Here is a 20976-nt window from a genome sequence, read left to right as displayed (position 1 = left end):
CATTATGTTGTTTAAACATACAAAACAGACATCACATTGACAGAGAACAAGCTACAAGAAACAATACAACATAAACACAACATTAAAACAACACAGGGCAGCACAACATAGAACACAACTCAACGCAACATAGACGGAGCACCGCACAGCACAACATACAACAGAACACAAAACAGACAAAACATAGACACACGCCAACCTACCAGACAAAACATAAACACAACACAAAATAAACACAGACTACAAGAAAAAATACACATGACACAGACAAAATAGACAAAAACACACAATATGCAGACAACTCAAAACTGACACAAAAAAAAAACACTACACTGACACAAGTCACTACACAGAACTCAAGACACAGAACAGTCAACACACACACTCACATCAAAGGATAAAGGACAGCTTGGAACACCTAAACTAAGTAAAGCACCATACATACACAGACAGAAGGTAGAAAACCCACATTCATTAAGTCATCTCATCTTTCTCTCTCCCTCTCCCTTTCTCTTAGAAACGCACATTACACGCACAGTGCACACGCACGCGCACACAGAAACAGAAGCATATTTTTATATGAGAATCCACAGGAAAAATAACTGTTCCTGGAACGCTTTTTAAAGAAGCCTTTTAATTTTCTATACGCAGGTCAGTAATGTCTGTACTGATACAGGAAGATGTAATAAGAATTCCTTACAACTATCATGTCATATTTTGCCTGTGGACTCTTGGCATGTAATATGCTGCATGAGAGAAAATCTTCTGATAAACCACAGAAAGATATAGATATACACACATTAGATGTGTATGCAAAAACAAAAGCAGAAACACAAAAGAAAACTAAAGACGGAATATAAATACGTCAAGCAATTACAACAGGAAGAAAGAAAAAGCTCCAGCCTTACTTTACGACACCTGACTAAACCAGCTCACACCACAACAGCAACACTGGACTCTCAACACAACCAGATAGAGCTACAGTTACTAGATGCAACAGACAAAAAAAAGGCAAAGAGGAAGAGAAAACAACAACAGCAGCAAGAGCAACAACAGTGAAACAAACTTTCAAAAGACAGATACAAGATGGTCATATATATATATAGATATATAAGTAGTAAAAAAGCCAGATATACGTGTGGCGGATATTTACTGCTTCATCAAAGTGCCATACTCCTTGGCCATCCGGCAGCTCAGAGCTCAAACTATCGTCCTGATCGATTAGCCAGCGATGCACCGCGTGGGCCTAAAAAGACACACGACATGAAGACAGAGCCCAGTTAATCTCAACAGTCACAGAGAAACAGGAAGGGGAAGGGAATGACAGACGGAGAGGATGAGTGCAAAACAGAAAAAGAAGGAGGGGAAGAGAGACAGAATAACAGACATGATCATTAGAGAGGGATGACAGAAAGGGAGAGTAGAGAGCATCATAATCAGATAGGTAGAAAACATGATGGAAGAGGAGGTGGCAGACGGGAAGGTAGAGGGGGAGGGAGACAGAGGCAGGAGAGGAAGCATCCCACCCCATCCCAGCCCCTCACGTTCACACACATGGGGATGTCAGTGTGTATGCGGTGTGTATGGGCATGGCAGGACCAAGGGGTAAGACTACGGCAGTCATTCACATAGTGGTTAGTACTGGGCCTATGGGATCAGGAGTGGTTGCTAGAGAGACAGATGTGCTTGTGAAGGACTTCTACTAGCCAGGGCTGATGTCTACTACTTGGCATTGATGCCAAACTGACGGTAGAAGAATAACAGAATTGCAGTGAACTACCGTTGAATGCCAATAATTGCCTTGGTGAAATGATGTGTACTTACCATGACTTCAAACAGGGAAAGGTACAGTTAAAATACACACTGTAATAAAGGTGAATACATGACACTTAAAAACATGTTTTGACAGTGCACTCAAAGAAACACGACATACATGTAAATGCACAGCAACAATACAGTAACCAACTGTATTATTACACCAAGATGTTTACTCAAGTTACACACAAGTTATAACATGTTTACACAAGTTATAACATTGTCATTGTATCACAATATAAAGAAACATGTGTATTTTGTGAAATACAGGCAACAGCATTTGTTACATGTACTATAAATATTATGTAATTTTGTGAAGAAAAGAACATTGTTATTTTGCAGTGGTCAAATATATTGAGAACAGTGCTGCATGTGTTAGAAAGATTTTAAGCTTTTCTTGCATATAAAATACAACTCAAAAGTCTGGACACACTTGAAGTGAATGGGTAAGTGTGTCCAAACCTTTGACCGGTACTGTATATAACAAAAAGGACTTGCTCCCCAAACTCCAACAGCTTGAATTCAGTATATAAGGGAGGAATCAGCCCTGTTACAGCCAGGCCCTGCCCACTCCATCTGTTACCCTCAACTCTTGTTGTGTCAGCACCGAAAATAACATAGTCTCCAATTGGTGATACTCTGAGGACTTCAGAGCACAACACCTGACAACAAGGTCTGCAGTTCTCTCACAGTGGGCTAAAATTACACAATCCCGTAATTAATTGGACTGTCATATGAGACACATTCATTATGGGAGCAGAGCAGCCTGCTGAAGCCATTTACTAAAGCAATCACATTTCTGCTATGTACTGCCTTGCTATTCCAAAAACGTAATATAATAACATTATTCAAGCAGAACAGTTTAAAAAAAGCGGCTGATTGAATTGATTATTTAACACAATGTGAACACCATGAATTACTGAATACCGAATATCATATATTACTGAATAATAATGACAATCTAAAAAGGAAATGGAGCAACATCTACATTTAATATTATTTGCTAAAACCGTGAGGCTTTATAATGAGACTGTGTAAGTCAAATAGCCGTATAAAAGCTACGTGATTTGATTTTGAGAGAGCAGAGCGGTGAGGTTTTCTGTGGCGTGGCATGGCTCAGCATCGTCACAGGACACAAACGCGATAGCTAAAAAACAACTACCAGTTCAATAGCACAACAACAACACTAAGAGACACGGACAGAGACACAGACAGAAAGGCAGGCCGACAGACAGAGACACACAGACTTCGAGACACACACAGACAGACAGATACACAGAAAACAGATAGACAGACAGACAGAGACAGACAGAGAAAAATACAGACAGACAGAGACAGACACAGAAATGGACCTTAAGAGTTCTGCGCATCACAGGCCAAAACTACTTTAAGCAACCGTAGAACAATAAATATTACTCAATCTGTAGTGCATGTGTGCTTGTTTCTGTCTGTCTGTTGGTGCGTGTTGTTGAGTGTCAGAGTGTGTCAGCTGGTAACTGGATTATGTAGCAAAAGCGAGTGAAAGAGGGAGAGAGGAACAAAAAGAGGAGAGACGGGGTAAGATAACGATAAAGGTAACAAGTACAGTAACTGATTATGGGAACACCAGAGGAATGAGGAGGTATTCAGAGACCCAGGAAATTAAAATGAGAACATTTACACCAGTAGCTCTATGACTAGTCACCAGGTTCTGCCTCTATCTTGGGAAAATAAATTAACTGTAAAATGACTAACAGACGACGATTAATGACAAAATGCTCAATGAACAATATATTACCTACCAAATGACCAAATGACTAATAGACAATATATTACCTACCAAATGACTAATAGACAATATATTTACTACCAAATGACTAATAGACAATATATTTACTACCAAATGACTAATAGACAATATACACTCACCTAAAGGATTATTAGGAACACCATACTAATACTGTGTTTGACCCCCTTTCGCCTTCAGAACTGCCTTAATTCTATGTGGCATTGATTCAACAAGGTGCTGAAAGCATTCTTTAGAAATGTTGGCCCATATTGATAGGATAGCATCTTGCAGTTGATGGAGATTTGTGGGATGCACATCCAGGGAACGAAGCTCCCGTTCCACCACATCCCAAAGATGGTCTATTGGGTTGAGCTCTGGTGACTGTGGGGGCCATTTCAGTACAGTGAACTCATTGTCATGTTCAAGAAACCCATTTGAAATGATTCAAGCTTTGTGACATGTTGTATTTTCCTGCTTGAAGTAGCCATCAGAGGATGGGTACATGGTGGTCATAAATGGATGGACATGGTCAGAAACAATGCTCAGGTAGGCCGTGGCATTTAAACGATGCCCAATTGGCACTAAGGGGCCTAAAGTGTGCCAAGAAAACATCCCCCACACCATTACACCACCACCACCAGCCTGCACAGTGTTAATGTGATTGGTCGATTAGATAATAACATTAATGAGAAATTGAACAGGTGTTCTTAATAATCCTTTAGATGAGTGTATATCCCCTCTTTATTACTATGATTCTCATATTGTGACCCTTATTTACTGTTTTCCAAAGACACAAATCAGCCATGGAGTGATTGGAGTTATTGTTTTCGTTATGAGTAAGATGTATATATATTGACTACCAAATCACTGATAGAAAATAGATTTTCTATCTAATGAAAAATAGAAAATAATGCAAATATCTGATCGGATTTTTTTAAGAGACTTTGGTACAATTACCAATAATATGTGGTGATTTTCCAAAACTCTCAGTACAAATCTCCAAACTGACCAAACGTGTGACACAATAGACCGATTTTGCAGACACAGATTAAGTCTAGCCAAAACTAAAAGAACAAGCTCTACGCAGTTTTCTATTGAACTTTTTTAGTATTTGCGAAACCAACCCATTAAGTCTTGCATTCAAAACAACTGATTGGTTTGAAACCAACTTTCACCACAAGATCATTCATACAACCAGTAAGTTTAGGAGGAAGTATGAGTACGTTGGTTAGGTCATGAACACATTACATAGTGCAATACTCCGAGTTTAGTTATTGTAACAACCAGTTGGCCCAAGAATAAACCATGTAGGACACTAAATGACAATTCAAAGTGCTAAAGTTTGTTGTTGGCTGTTTAAATGTGCTATATAAATAAATGAACTTGAACTTGAACTAAAGGTCCTCCATTAGATAATATTTCACTGTTTACACATTAAGCAAAGCTCCTACAGTACACTACCCATCACAGTTGACTAAAAATTATTTCCATAATTTCTATCCCATAAACAAAAGTCCCATCTACAATCATAGTGCCAAAAAAAAAAAACTTTTATTGCGATATGGGTTTTTTGTCTAATGGTAACAAATACTGAATCAGGAACAAACGTTTAATGTTTAACACAAACAACACAAATTTGATTCAGTTCTGCTTTCAGCATTTGGCCACGATATATCTTGTCCAATGTAACCATGATTATTTTCATTTTTTGTGCACTACGGAAAAAACACTTCACCATGACAAACCCAAATGTGACACTGGTCACCAGTGATGTCATGACATGTCTTATCCATGGGCTGAAGGAGGGAGACATGCTCATGGGGATGGTGGTCAAAGACCCTCCACCTCCATAGTGAAAAGGAGATTACGGGGCAGATCTAGGTTCAGGAATCAGGGATTGGCCCAAAACCATTCTTGAACCACCTCTGAATCGGGGAACCTGCTATAGCATTATCCCACACGCTTCCCATGAGGAACTCAATGAGGTGTGCCGAACGTGCGTTGTTGGCTGCATCTGGCCTACGTCCTAAGACCCCACCTTCAGATATGGCTGTATACATGGATACGTCCCCCCATGTTGCCTAAGTGGAAGCCTGCTTTATCAACAAAGATGTACTTGTGACGGCTCACAGCAGTTCAGTTCATTGTTTAGACCCTGTCCAGGGACTTGCTGTCTATCCTGCTCCATGTTGAAAGACATCGCCAGTGTTCACCTGGTTTATATGGTAACATGGTTACTATCTGGTGTTACTATTAACAACTTCAAAAACCAGAAATACTGTATAGATCTTACTTTAGGGATCATGTGCTCCTCTCATCTGTCCCCATGTCACCTCTCTCCCATCCACTTTTCTTCTGGCTCTATCTCCCCATCTCCCCTTGACCCTCATTTCATCTGGGTAGTAGGGTTAAATGGGGGCCATCATCATGCCTCCCTAATGACTGTTGGAGCAGGGCCACTTGGAGCCCTGTCATCTCTCTGTATTCATCTACTACTCATCCTTCACACTGTAAATTACTGCTGTAGCACAGAGGGACTGGGATGGACAGGGGTGTGTGTGTGTGTGTGTGTGTGTGTGTGTTTGTGTGTGTGTGTGTGTGTGAGAAGGAGAAAAATCCAAGTTAAACAAGAAGTGAGAGGAAGGCCAGAGACAGGATGAGCCCAGACTGAACAAAAGCAAGACTAAAAGATTCAAGAGGTGTGTCGACCCCTGAAGCCATACTCATCCACAGCATCTATTGTCACAGAGAGACCCCATCAGTAAGATATCAGTAAGATATGTCATCACAGGTCCACAGGGCATAAGAGCCAAATCTCACAGCAAGGTGGTTCCATTCAAATATCTGTCTGTTTAGAAAATATATCTAACAATATATCTAGTTCAGCTTTGAGGTTGGGGTTCACTATTCTGAGAGGCCCTATGCATGAAACTCTTACTACAGTAAAGCCTCCAAAGAGGGAGAGGCCTATAACTGGAATCCACACAATCCCAAATAGAACCCTATTCTAGGCCTCAAAAGTAGTGCACTATCCAGCGTAGGATTTAGGATCTAGTGTCTGCAACAACACAGAACTACCTCTCATAGTCACTACAACCTCTAATACAAACTACTACCTCTCATAGTCACTACAACCTCTAATACAAACTACTACCTCTCATAGACACTACAACCTCTAATACAAACTACTACCTCTCATAGACACTACAACCTCTAATACAAACTACTACCTCTCATAGTCACTACAACCTCTAATACAAACTACTACCTCTCATAGACACTACAACCTCTAATACAAACTACCAGAAACCCATCACTATCATTCTATGGCTGTTTTTACTTTCATTTTTGCTTCAGTATACCTGGCTACAACCCTACCAGTACCGACGCAGTACCTACAGTACTAAATGGACCCCTACTAAATGATTCACATTTTGCTAAAAACAAGAACCTCAAAATCATACAATAGTAATCATGCAAAAGTGTATGTGCACATTGTACAAGGTCAAGGTTACAGTCACACACAGGATGTACTCCTGGGTTATAGGCCAGTGACAGGGGGACAGCCCTGAATCCATCCTGTCAGTTTGATTTGTCCTTAACGTCAGCCTGGCTGACAGGATCCAACAATATCAGTGAATACCCACAGAGGACCGGATTAACTCAGCCTCTACATCTGAGGAAAGTTTGCACCTTGTTTTATTCTTAGTGGGAGGACACACAAGCACAAATGCTTGACACAGAGAATCCTATAAATTTCAATGACCAATACAAGATAACTACACAGCTAAGAGACTCACTGCAGGCTGTTAAATAATGGTGGTCAGTTCCACTTTAAGCATTAAAACAGACGTGATCCTGATATTGATTTCCTCCAGAGTCTCTGAGTGGGCACAGCTCACCTGTGATTTTTCTGCCCACAGCACTGTTGTGCATTAAATCACTCCATGATAAGTTGCACTTCTCGTCCTTACAGTATGTAAAAATACCGTATCTGGAAACACAAGCATCACTGCGTCTCTTAACATTGAGAGACCCAGCCAGTTAATGGAAGACACCGCCAACTGTGCAAGGTGAACTTCTAGAATTATGTTACATAATGAAATAAGCAGGAGAGATGAAGGTCCAGCAGAGGGGAGGGGAGATGAAAGAGCTGAGAACAAATGAGTAGAGACGGAAAGATGAAAGAGCTGAAGGAGTTTAGATGAGAGAATGTCAGCTAAAGGCAGGTAGAGGGAGAGCGGGAGAAAGAGAGTGGGGGGTGGGTCGGGGACGAAAGGATGAGAAACAGGGTGAGACAGAAATTACTCTGTAGATCCCAGCCTGATAAATACTGCATTGTGGAGAGAGAGCTGCCAGCTCCACAGGGAAGAGAGTCGCCGTCTGGAGAGACAGGAGAGGAGAGCCTGCCTGCGTCTCCTCCTTCACTCCCGCACCCTCTTTACCTTCTGTGTCTCACACAGAACTCTGCATCACATAGAAGTGTTACAGGACAGCAGATGAGCTGTGTTTGTGTGGAGGCTTCGAAACTGGAGGCCCTCTGCCTCCTCTGTTTGGGAACACTGGCTGGCCCCAGGATCCCCTGTGAGACAGAAGAGGCTCTCTGCCTCCTCTGTTTAGAGAACCCTGGCTGGCCCCTGGATCCCCTGTGAGACAGAAGAGGCTCTCTGCCTCCTCTGTTTGGAGAACTCTGGCTGGCCCCTGGATCCCCTGTGAGACAGAAGAGGGGGTTGCTGGAGATGGTGGGTTATATGATTCTACAGGATCTACTGTTTGGTTTTTACAATTCTAGTTAAATTTTATTTTCTGTAGTGGTTTGTATTGACTTTCTTGAGCCTAAGCAGTATTTGTCACTGGATACAAATGTTGCCTGGTTGTTGGGTGTTTTTTGGGGGTGTGGTCTAGAAGTGGCTATGGCCATGTGGCTCGAGTCCTGGGAAAGGAGCATCGTCCCAGTGATTTTTTTTGCTGTTTTTTCAAAACCCATTTCCCGTTGCTGTGTAGCTGAAGACACATTTAAAAATCTGAAATTAAATTTCCTGCCATTCTGTGCACTTTGCCATAGCTAATGTTGTTAATATTTGTGCTCTAAATATTTGCTCAAACATGATACATCAATGAGGTGCCTTGTGCTGTGGTTGTGTTTGAACTGAGTAAAACATATGAACATGTTTTCTCATGTAGTCCCAATGGGACCAGGGAAACAGAACAGGTTGGACTGGGGGATAGAGAGAGCAAGAGAAAGATGGATTGTATGGAAAGAGGGCAAGCTCTCTAATCTGTATACATGTTTTATCAATGACATGTAGCGACACCCCAAACTCCCCTCCCTCCCAAACTCCTTTGAAACGGGGAAACTCTTCCATTCAACCCTATTTATATCAGCCATTTCATTACCATAATAAAACACACGCATGAGAAAAATAAACCCAAAGAGACAGCGCCGCCAGAAACCTGGATTTGAGTGGCTTATTATCATCTTTCTTTATTCTCTTGCTCTTTTCTCTTGCTCCATTCTTCTCAGTCAGGAAAATGAAGAGGCAGCCAGTTCTCTCTCTGCCTGGGCATCATTACAGTGCTTTTCAGCCGCTGTCTTTTGTCTGTTGAGTCTAGAAGCTCCAAGGCAGTAGAAGAGCAGAGCTGGCCCCTATTGGGCCAAACAGCATTCACCATGGGCCTCCCAAAACACTTAAACAACAAACTTCGGAGAGGTCGACAGAAGGACTGGCAGACATGGAAGGTCTTTTAGCCAGGGTACAACCTGCATACTGACTGTTGGCTACTACTGGGCCGTCTAATTATCCAGGCCAAAAGTCACAGAGCGAAGTTAATACCAAACCAACACTTCATCTCAGGAACTGAGTTCATATACAACTATTTTGTAAAATGTTATTATGTTAATAGACCTAGAACCAGTACTATTACATTTAACATTGCTTTTGCTCTATAACAACTTGGTATTATATTGCTATTTTAAGTTTTGTCGTCATGTTGGTCATTAAAGTACACATTACTGAGGTCAGAGTTAGGATGGATAGGTTAAGGTAAAAAAAAAAACAGAAAAAAGTGTTGCCTCTCTCCGCAACAAAAATAAAAGTCTTGACTGAATGGAATCGAGGGTTGCAAATGCAGAAACAACTCACACCTTCCAAAACAATCTTGCCTCTTGATGGAATTGAACTTGAAACATACAGAGTGAAGGGCACTTGCTTTACTGCCTGCCCCCCCATCCCTGACCAGAACACCTAGCAAACTGCTGCACTACACTATGAATACCCTCTTACTGCCCCTAGCGTCCGAATTAGCAACGCCACAGCCTTTCTCAGGTGTCAGTGCTGAAAGTAATCACGTTTTACACAATAGTTATATGAACACATTTCTTGAAACACAGGGTTGACACCAACAGTATGTGTTTCTTTATGTTTCCACAGGACAGTAAAAGGCATGCACAGAGAGAAAGAGAGAGACTGAGAGAGACAAAGTGAGAGAGAGAGAGAGGGGGGTGGTGTTGCCCTTCAGGTGTGTGTGTGTGTGGGGGTTGTCCTGTGCTCACCTTGCTGACAGGATATATGTTAATGAGTGCACTGTTGTGACTCCTGCTCCCAGAAGGAAACTGCCCAGCAAGCAAGGCCTAGTGGTCATTTATCAGGGTTACGTATCTCACTCAGTCTCTCGCACACACACACACACACACATACACACAGACATTATCTGACAAAAACATCACTATATTTGTGCAGCCATAATGTGATAGGGCAGTAAAGCACATCTCTCCTATGGCATCAGTGTATTAGAAGACCTGATTTGATTCATAGTGGACAGACATGCTGGATCTGAAGGGCAAGACTGTCAAGGGGAGGATCCAGAAACAGTAGAGAGCATGAAGAACAAGTAACAACATTTTAAGCAAGACAACCTTGATAGAAAAATACACTTGTCTTTCTAACCTTTAATGACAGAGGCTTCAAGAACATAAAGACAGTGATTTGGGACGACATTAAATTCAGAAAATAATGATAACCCTCTCCATACCTCCACATTACCAACTCAATGTTACCGAAGCCCATAGAACTTACTCAATGAACCATCTTCAACCCTGTTCTAGGTAAAGCTACTGAGGTTTTTACTATTTACAGGGTGAAATTCCACACACACTGCTAGGTGTCCGTCAGGACTTGTATGTCTGCTACTGTATACAGGTTAAATGTAAACGTTCCAGTTAACTCATTCCTAAGTTTGTTTTCAAATTATATTTCAATTCCAGAGTTATTTCAATTCCTAAATTTTCTCATTTGTGTCTGAGAGAGAGAAGGAGAGAGAGAGAGAGAGAGAGAGAGCGAGAGCGAGAGAGAAGCAGCAGTCGGGTGTGTTCACACAATGTTGAAGCTCTCTCTAAATGTGTTGCACCATCCTGAAGTACCCGGGGGACCAGCCTGAGGCGGTGACAGAAGAGATGAGTGAAGAGAGAGGACACATCTCAATTGTCTTTTATTGACCTCTTGTGTCTCTCTCATGGCCTCATTCTCTAATTCCTCCAATGGGTTTTGAGAAGGAGGGAAGGTAAAGTATCAGACTCAAGGAATTGAGATTCTCCCAGTGTGATAGGGAGAGAAACACGACAAAAGAGATAAAGGGGTTAAAACAATCTGACTGCAGTTACTAAGCTGCTCAGAAATGATCGACTGGACTCTACAACAGTAAGATTAATTCCATCTGAAGCTATAGTCATCTGAAGCCAAATAGAAGCTACAGTTCATAGGACATTCAATTCCCACTAATCCCCACCAACCGCCCCAACCAACTGCTCAGCCACCCACCCCAATCCCCCAATTACCACCAATCTCCCAGCCACCCAACCCAATCCCCCAATTACCACCAATCTCCCAGCCACCCAACCCAATCCCCCAATTACCACCAATCTCCCAGCCACCCAACCCAATCCCCCAATTACCACCAATCACCCAGCCAGCCATCCAACCCAATCCCCATAGACCATATGTATTGTTAGACCGTCTGTATTGTTTGACCTGTGTATTGTTAGACCTGGATCCAACACACAAACAAACACACGCAAACACAGAAATACACATAGTCCAGTATTCCTAACCTTGTGGGGACATAAAAACAAACATGTTCCTTTAACCTAAACTTAAACCTTACCTTAACCTAACCAGAACAACCTAACCTTAATACCTAAAATTAACCTAGCCTGACCCTGATTGGATGTTTAACCCCAATCCTAAACCTTAACCCTGAGTAGGGATGCCCCAGCACTGGCATCAGGTAAGTAAAACAAGTCCACACACACAGTTTAAAAATGCAGCCACCAAAAACAATTGATCTCAATGTACCTATAAATAGAGGTCACCCCAACAGTCCTCATTATTCCTTATCAGCACTGTGGGCTTCATTAACTCGGTGGACAGTCAAGAAATGCTGTTAAATGGAGCTCTCTCTTCCTCTCTCTTCTGTTTGATCTCATCATCTCTCCTGCTCTCTCCTCTTCTCTTCTCTTTCTTTTCTGTGTTTAAATGATCCACATGGGACCGGAGGCGAGCTCAGCAGGCGGGTGACACCCAGCATTGGAGAGAGAAAGATAAAAGACGCTGATATAATTAATGACATAAACAAAGGATTCAGAAAGTGCAACAAGGCCAAGGGAACGAAAAAAGGAAAACAAGAGAGAAAGAAATAAAAAGACACAGAGAGCGAGAGAGAGATTGTAGGAGTCTGTGGATCAGAGCCTCCCCCAGTAATGACATCTTCTCTACTAGCTTTATGATCTATCCCACCCTGTGGAGAATGGATTTAAGTAATTTGCTGTTAGTCTACACTTTTTGTTAACGAAGCATGTGTATGACCAATAGACAATTGTTTCACAAATTTCTATTTGTTACAATAGCGCATCTTGAAAATGGTGAATTTGGCTGTGTATCCAGACATTGCCATCATTGGTTATGTTAAAAGCATGTAGTAAGCAATATCACCGCTTGATTAAGTAATTTCCTCCTTCCTCTCACTAAAAAGTTCCCTATTGATTTTAGGGGTTAAGGGTACCGCAGCACATGTATATGAGACCGCCCTGAAAGACTCTTTCAGTGAAAGGCCCCTAAGTGGCAGGCAGGCTGGCTGGGCAAACAGAGAGGGGTGGGTAGCTCTTCTGTTTGACTGGGCACAGAATCAAGGCAGCACTGACAGGGACAGGATGCAGTCAGCACATTCACCCATCCTATAAGACACACATAGGATAAAAACCAGTGTATAGGACACAGAGACAAATAACATAGTGTATAGGACCCTGCTGGACTCTGTGACCCATCACTAACCATAACCACTCACCCAGTGCTTAGTACTGCCACCCAGGGACCTTTTTGCACTACTCCCTTGTACTACTGGACTCTGACACTGCCTTAAAAGTGATGATAAGTAACTTCTCAGTATTTACATGTACATGTCTACCTCGAGAACCTCATTGCTGCTAGCCCTGCATTTCAGTTGCACATGCCAACTTGCACCTTCAATTGTCTTGCACTGCACATTTAGAATTGCCATTGTACTTGCATTTGCCTCATTGCAAAACGTCATACATCAGATCAGGCCACCTTCTTCCATTGCTCAGTGGTCGAGTTCTGATGCTCACGTGCCCATTGTAGGTGCTTTCGGGAGTGGACAGGGGTCAGCAAGGCCACCCTGACTGGTCTGCGGCCACGCAGCTCCATACGCAACAAACTACAATGCACTGTGTGTTCTGACATCTTTCTATCATTACCAGCATTAACCTTTTCAGCAATTGGAGCTACAGTAGCTCGTCTGTTGGATCGGACCACACGGGCCAGCCTTCACTCCCAATGTACATCAATGAGCCTTGGTCGCCCAGGGCCCTCTCGCTGGTTCACCGCTTTTCCTTCCTTGGACCACTTTTGATAGGTACGGACCACTGTAGACCAGGAACACCCCACAAGGGCTGCAGTTTTGGAGATGCCCTGACCCAGTCATCTAGCCATCCACAATTTGGCCCTTGTCAAAGTCGCTCAGATCCTGCTTCTAACACATCAACTTTGAGGGCAGAATGCTCACCTGCTGCCTAATACATCCCACCCACTGACATGTGCCATAATAACAAGATTATCAGTGTTATTCACTTCACCTGTCAGTGGTCATAATGTAATGGCTGATCGGTGTACTTAATTCTTGTAAAATTTCTGCCCTCTTCTATTTGCACTTCTGGTTAGATGCTAACTGCATTTCGTTGCACTCTACTCGTACTGTTCAAAGACAATAAAGTTGAATCTAATCTAACATTTATTGAGTTTACAAGCAATTGGATGGAAGTTAGAAATCAAACAGTGTAGATTGCCAAATTAATAAGACATGGTCACCGACCTGAAAATATATTGGGACTGAAATTCAAATGGCTTGTGTCTGGTCAGCAGTTGACTTCTTCATCAACAGTACTCATTAAACTTACTCATCAAAGATAGGCTCCTTGAAAAAAACATTATTAACTAAGAGTGAATCATCAAAAGGACTAAGAACTTTCTCCCCTTTACAGTCTTAGAGTTCCTTCCCGTTCTCTACTCATAAGTATTGACCAATTTGAGACTGGAAATAAAAGATTAAACAAAACCTTAATACACAACACAGACTAAAAACCTGGTGTATAGGATATACTAAAAACATACACAATAGGAAACATAGAATAAAAACCAAGTGAATAAGACACAGACTAAGAACCTAGTGTATAGAACACAGATTAAGAACCTATTGTATAGGACACAGACTAAGAATTTAGTGTATAGGACACAGACTAAGAATTTAGTGTATAGGACACAGACTAAGAACCTATATTATAGGACGCAGAGTAAGAACCTAGTGTTTAACACTAGAGTACACACAGGCATCACTAACCCCCCTTTTGTCTCCATTCTCTGTAGCCCTCTCATGCTCTCTGCCTCTCTTCTTTTTGTCTCTGTAACACTCATTCTTCCCCTATAACATTTCACCCTCTCTGTCTATCAGTAAACATCTTGTGTACAGTAATGTAAAGTACCTGCAGAAGGTAGGGTGATAGAATAGCTGACTATTTGAAAAGCTATGACACACACACACACACACACACAAGTTCAAATGTGCTTCAAAATAAATAATGAATAGTTGGATAAAAGCTTAGCGATGCCTGTTTTTCCTTCTGTGCAAAAAACAGATATTCTGCAATATTGATGCTGTCGAGTCAGACCACAGCCTATAGTTTGTAGGCAGCTGGCTACAGATTCAGACCAAAGCCTACTGTATGTAGTTAGCTAGCTACAAATACAGGCTACATACACATAAAAGTTTAGTGTTGCCTGTTTTTCCTTCTGTGCAAAAAGACAGAAAGACTGCAATATTGATGCTGTCGTGTTACAACTAAGTCTACATTATGTTGCCAGCTAGCTACAGAGTCAGACCATATTCCTGTGTATGTAGTAAGTTTGCTACAAAGTCAGACCACATCTATAGGATGTAGACAGCCCGCTAGTCAACCAACATTCTCAATACACTCTCAATACAAATCTCCCTTTGTCTGCCTCTGATGAACTGGGAGAACACAACCCAACACCCCCCCAGAGAAAACACAGTAACAGCTCCCCAACACCTCATGAGAGATCACACTGTAACAACACCCCACCATATAACACAGTAACAGCTCCAGAACACCCCAACATAGAACACACAGTAAAAACACTCCAACAGAGAACACAGAAACAACACTCCAACAGAGAACACAGAAACAACACTCCACCAGACAACACAGAAACAACACTCCACCAGAGAACACAGAAACAACACTCCACCAGACAACACAGAAACAACACTCCACCAGAGAACACAGAAAAAACACTCCACCAGAGAACACAGAAACAACACTCCACCAGAGAACATAGAAACAACACTCCAGGAGAGAACACAGTAACAACACTCCAACAGAGAACATAGTAACAACACTCCAACAGAGAACACACAAACAACACTCCAACAGAGAACACAGTAACAACACTCCAACAGAGAACAAAGAAACAACACTCCAACAGAGAACACAGTAACAACACTCCAACAGAGAACACAGAAACAACACTCCAACAGAGAACACATTAACAACACTCCACCAGAGAACACAGAAACAACACTCCACCAGAGAACAGAAACAACACTCCACCAGAGAACATAGAAACAACACTCCAACAGAGAACACAGTAACAACACTCCAACAGAGAACACAGAAACAATACTCCAACAGAGAACATAGTAACAACACTCCAACAGAGATCACAGTAACAACACTCCAACAGAGAACACAGAAACAACACTCCAACAGAGAACATAGTAACAACACTCCAACAGAGAACACACAAACAACACTCCAACAGAGAACACAGTAACAACACTCCAACAGAGAACAAAGAAACAACACTCCAACAGAGAACACAGTAACAACACTCCAACAGAGAACACAGAAACAACACTCCAACAGAGAACACATTAACAACACTCCACCAGAGAACACAGAAACAACACTCCACCAGAGAACAGAAACAACACTCCACCAGAGAACACAGAAACAACACTCCAACAGAGAACACAGTAACAACACTCCAACAGAGAACACAGAAACAACACTCCAACAGAGAACACAGTAACAACACTCCAACAGAGAACACAGAAACAACACTTCAACAGAGAACATAGTAACAACACTCCAACAGAGAACATAGAAACAACACTCCACCAGAGAACACAGAAACAACACTCCAACAGAGAACACAGTAACAACACTCCAACAGAGAACACAGTAACAACACTCCAACAGAGAACACAGAAACAACACTCCACCAGAGAACACAGAAAAAACACTCCACCAGAGAACAGAAACAACACTCCACCAGAGAACACAGAAACAACACTCCACCAGAGAACACAGTAACAACACTCCAACAGAGAACACAGAAACAACACTCCAACAAAGAACACAGAAACAACACTCCAACAGAGAACACAGAAACAACACTCCAACAGAGAACACAGTAACAACACTCCAACAGAGAACAAAGAAACAACACTCCAACAGAGAACATAGTAACAACACTCCAACAGAGAACACAGAAACAACACTCCAACAGAGAACACAGTAACAACACTCCAACAGAGAACAAAGAAACAACACTCCAACAGAGAACACAGTAACAACACTCCAACAGAGAACACAGAAACAACACTCCAACAGAGAACACATTAACAACACTCCACCAGAGAACACAGAAACAACACTCCACCAGAGAACAGAAACAACACTCCACCAGAGAACATAGAAACAACACTCCAACAGAGAACACAGTAACAACACTCCAACAGAGAACACAGAAACAATACTCCAACAGAGAACATAGTAACAACACTCCAACAGAGAACAAAGAAACAACACTCCAACAGAGAACATAGTAACAACACTCCAACAGAGAACACACAAACAACACTCCAACAGAGAACACAGTAACAACACTCCAACAGAGAACAAAGAAACAACACTCCAACAGAGAACACAGTAACAACACTCCAACAGAGAACACAGAAACAACACTCCAACAGAGAACACATTAACAACACTCCACCAGAGAACACAGAAACAACACTCCACCAGAGAACAGAAACAACACTCCACCAGAGAACACAGAAACAACACTCCAACAGAGAACACAGTAACAACACTCCAACAGAGAACACAGAAACAACACTCCAACAGAGAACACAGTAACAACACTCCAACAGAGAACACAGAAACAACACTTCAACAGAGAACATAGTAACAACACTCCAACAGAGAACATAGAAACAACACTCCACCAGAGAACACAGAAACAACACTCCAACAGAGAACACAGTAACAACACTCCAACAGAGAACACAGTAACAACACTCCAACAGAGAACACAGAAACAACACTCCACCAGAGAACACAGAAAAAACACTCCACCAGAGAACAGAAACAACACTCCACCAGAGAACACAGAAACAACACTCCACCAGAGAACACAGTAACAACACTCCAACAGAGAACACAGAAACAACACTCCAACAAAGAACACAGAAACAACACTCCAACAGAGAACACAGAAACAACACTCCAACAGAGAACACAGTAACAACACTCCAACAGAGAACAAAGAAACAACACTCCAACAGAGAACACATTAACAACACTCCACCAGAGAACACAGAAACAACACTCCAACAGAGAACACATTAACAACACTCCACCAGAGAACACAGAAACAACACTCCAACAGAGAACACAGTAACAGCTCCACAACACCCAAACATAAAACACACAGTAACAACACCCCACCAGAGAACACTGTAACAAAACCCCAACACCCCAACAGAGAACACACAGGAATGGCTCCACAACACCCCAACACAGCAACAAAACCCCAACAAAGAACACACAGTAACATCTCCCCAACACCCCACCAGAGAACACACAGTATGAGAAAATATACAAGACTCGGCCATTCATCATGCCCATTCCAAACAAGTGACAATTCAACCTCCAAGTGCAAACCCGTTTCCCCCCCTTTTGTAGCAAGACTGAGTACCATTAGGCAGGTTGAATGCACTTGACAGTGGTTGGGATGGATGGAAAAGGGAAGATGAGAGGGGGAAGATATAGGGAGAAAGGCTGAGAGGTCAGTTCAGGGGGATGTGAAGAGGGGAGGCCCAGAGGAAGGCAAGAATGAAGTACAAAGGAAACAAGGGGAGACTTGAGTGAAAAGATTGGAGAGAGGATTTGAAAATGCTAAAATAATGAGGGTTTAAGAAGAAGAACTGGAGAATGAGAGGGGCAAAGAGAAAACTACCCTCTGTTCTGTGTGAGTAATAAAGAAACAGTGTGAGAACGCATTGTAATTAGATTGGCAATGAGAGTTGACAATAAACAATGTATTTCATATCAAAATGTGTGACGACAGAACTACCTCAGGATGCACTGTGGGAAGATGACCAGCCAGTGGAGGGAACGTGATGCCCTTAGAAATATTCTGCTGGGAAACTTTGGGACCGGGCATTCATGTGGACGTCAATTTGGCACATGCCATCTAGCCAAACATTGTTGCAGACCAGGTACTCCCCATCATGGCAATGGCATTCCCAGATGGCAGTGGCTTCTGTCAGCAGGATAACGCACCCTGTCACACTGCAAACATTCTTCGGGAATGGTCTGAGGAGCATGATGTTCAAGGGTGTTTTCCCTGGCCTCCAAATTCCCCTGATCCCAAGAAATCCAATCCACACTGGCTCCACCTAGCAACTTACAGAATTTGAAGGATCTGCTGCTAATGTCTTGGTGCCAGATACCACAGGACACCTTCACGGGTCTGGTAGACTCCATACCTTGGCAGGTTGGCGCTGTTTTGGCAGCACGTGGAGGACCAACAGCATATTAGGCAGGTGGTCATAATGTTTTGACTCATCAGTGAATATAGTATGTGATGTGGGAGGATTTACCCTATTACACCATGTCTGATATGATTCCATGCCAAATACATCATATTTACACAAACAATGGAGTCAGATTTTTTCAACTAGATTTTTGAAAATATTTCAACACAACAATAGTTGAGTCTCATCAACTGAACTTTTTCACCACATTCTATACCTTCAGAGATTTTAGAGACAAAACACCACCACATCACAAACCTCAGGAGGACAGAAATCCACCACCAAAAAAGATAAGAGATAAATACGTGGGCAATTTTCTATGGCAATTTGCTCAATGTCATAGTACTGGGCTGGTGTGCCCACTATGTTTCCAAGGTAAATTGTGTTATGCAGGAATGACACAAGGACACATACTGTAAAATGTGCTGAATCTAGATTACAGACTGAACAAACAGTCTTACCAGCATGCTAAAAACCTCTTTCCCTCTCTCTCACCCCCTCTCTCTTTCTCTCTGACAAACTCACACACATTTATTTTTAGCATGCCTGTGTGTGTGTATATATATATATATATATATATATATATATATATATATATACAGTGGGGAGAACAAGTATTTGATACACTGCTGATTTTTCAGGTTTTCCTACTTACAAAGCCTGTAGAAGTCTGTAATTTTTATTATAGGTACTCTTCAACTGTGAGTGACGGAATCTAAAACAAATCCAGAAAATCACATTGTATGATTTTTAAGTAATTAATTTGCATTTTATTGCATGACATAAGTATTTGATACGTCAGAAAAGCAGAAATTAAAATTTGGTACAGAAACCTTTTTTACATAGATCATAAGTTTCCTGATCAGGTTTGATCACACTGCAACAGGGATTTTGGCCCACTCCTCCATACAGACCTTCTCCAGATGCTTCAGATTTCGGTGCTGTCGCTGGGCAATACGGACTCTCAGCTCCCTCCAAAGATTTTCTATAGGGTTCAGGTCTGGAGACCTTGAGATGCTTCTTACGGAGCCACTCCTTAGTTGCCCTGGCTGTGTGTTTCGGGTCGTTGTCATGCTGGAAGACCCAGCCACGACCCATCTTCAATGCTCTTACTGAGGGAAGGCCAAGATCTTGCGATACATGGCCCCATCCATCCTCCACTCAATACGGTGCAGTCGTCCTGTCCTCTTTGCAGAAAAGCATCCCCAAAGAATTATGTTTCCACCTCCATGCTTCACGTTTGGGATGGTGTTCTTGGGGTTGTACTCATCCTTCTTCTTCCTCCAAACACAGCGAGTGGAGTTTAGACCAAAAAGCTCTATTTTTGTCTCATCAGACCACAGGACCTTCTCCCATTCCTCCTCTGGATCATCCAGATGGTCATTGGCAAACTTCAGACGGGCCTGGACATGCGCTGGCTTGAGCAGGGGGACCTTGCGTGCGCTGCAGGATTTTAATCCATGACGGCGTAGTGTGATACTAATGGTTTTCTTTGAGACTGTGGTCCCAGCTCTCTTCAGGTCATTGACCAGGTCCTGCCGTGTAGTTCTGGGCTGATCCCTCACCTTCCTCATGATCATTGATGCCCCACGAGGTGAGATCTTGCATGGAGCCCCAGACCGAGGGAGATTGACCATCATCTTGAACTTCTTCCATTTTCTAATAATTGCACCAACAGTTGTTGCCTTCTCACCAAGCTGCTTGCCTATTGTCCTGTAGCCCATCCCAGCCTTGTGCAGGTCTACAATTCTATCCCTGATGTCCTTACACAGCTCTCTGGTCTTGGCTATTGTGGAGAGGTTGGAGTCTGTTTGAGTGTGTGGACAGGTGTCTTTTATACAGGTAACGAGTTCAAACAGGTGCAGTTAATACAGGTAAATTCTTAAAGAAAAACGAACAGGTTTGTGAGAGCTGGAATTCTT

At 42.3% G+C, this 20976-nt stretch overlaps 1 protein-coding gene across 19 annotated transcripts in view; it reads right to left on the bottom strand.

Moving 5' to 3' along the window:
* The window catches only part of ank1a (ankyrin 1, erythrocytic a), a 121114-nt gene that overhangs the window by 70961 nt on the left and 29177 nt on the right, over window positions 1–20976 (bottom strand). For 16 of the 19 annotated variants that reach the window (XR_002197647.3, XR_002197648.3, XM_013136768.4 and 13 more), the window contains exon 2: window positions 1154–1246. The exons of the other annotated variants lie outside the window; for them this stretch is intronic. Coding sequence is in view for 14 of the 16 variants with exons in the window: in XM_013136768.4 (XP_012992222.2) it covers window positions 1154–1246 (93 nt within the window). In the remaining 2 variants the exon portion in view is untranslated. The remainder of the gene's footprint in view (window positions 1–1153; window positions 1247–20976) is intronic. 19 annotated transcript variants of the gene reach the window in all.

The sequence above is a fragment of the Esox lucius genome, chromosome 13 (genome assembly GCF_011004845.1).
Source record: "Esox lucius isolate fEsoLuc1 chromosome 13, fEsoLuc1.pri, whole genome shotgun sequence".
Taxonomy (NCBI): Eukaryota; Metazoa; Chordata; class Actinopteri; order Esociformes; family Esocidae; genus Esox; species Esox lucius.
Note: the sequence above shows the minus strand (reverse complement) of the source record. Positions and strands in the feature narration are given on the sequence as shown.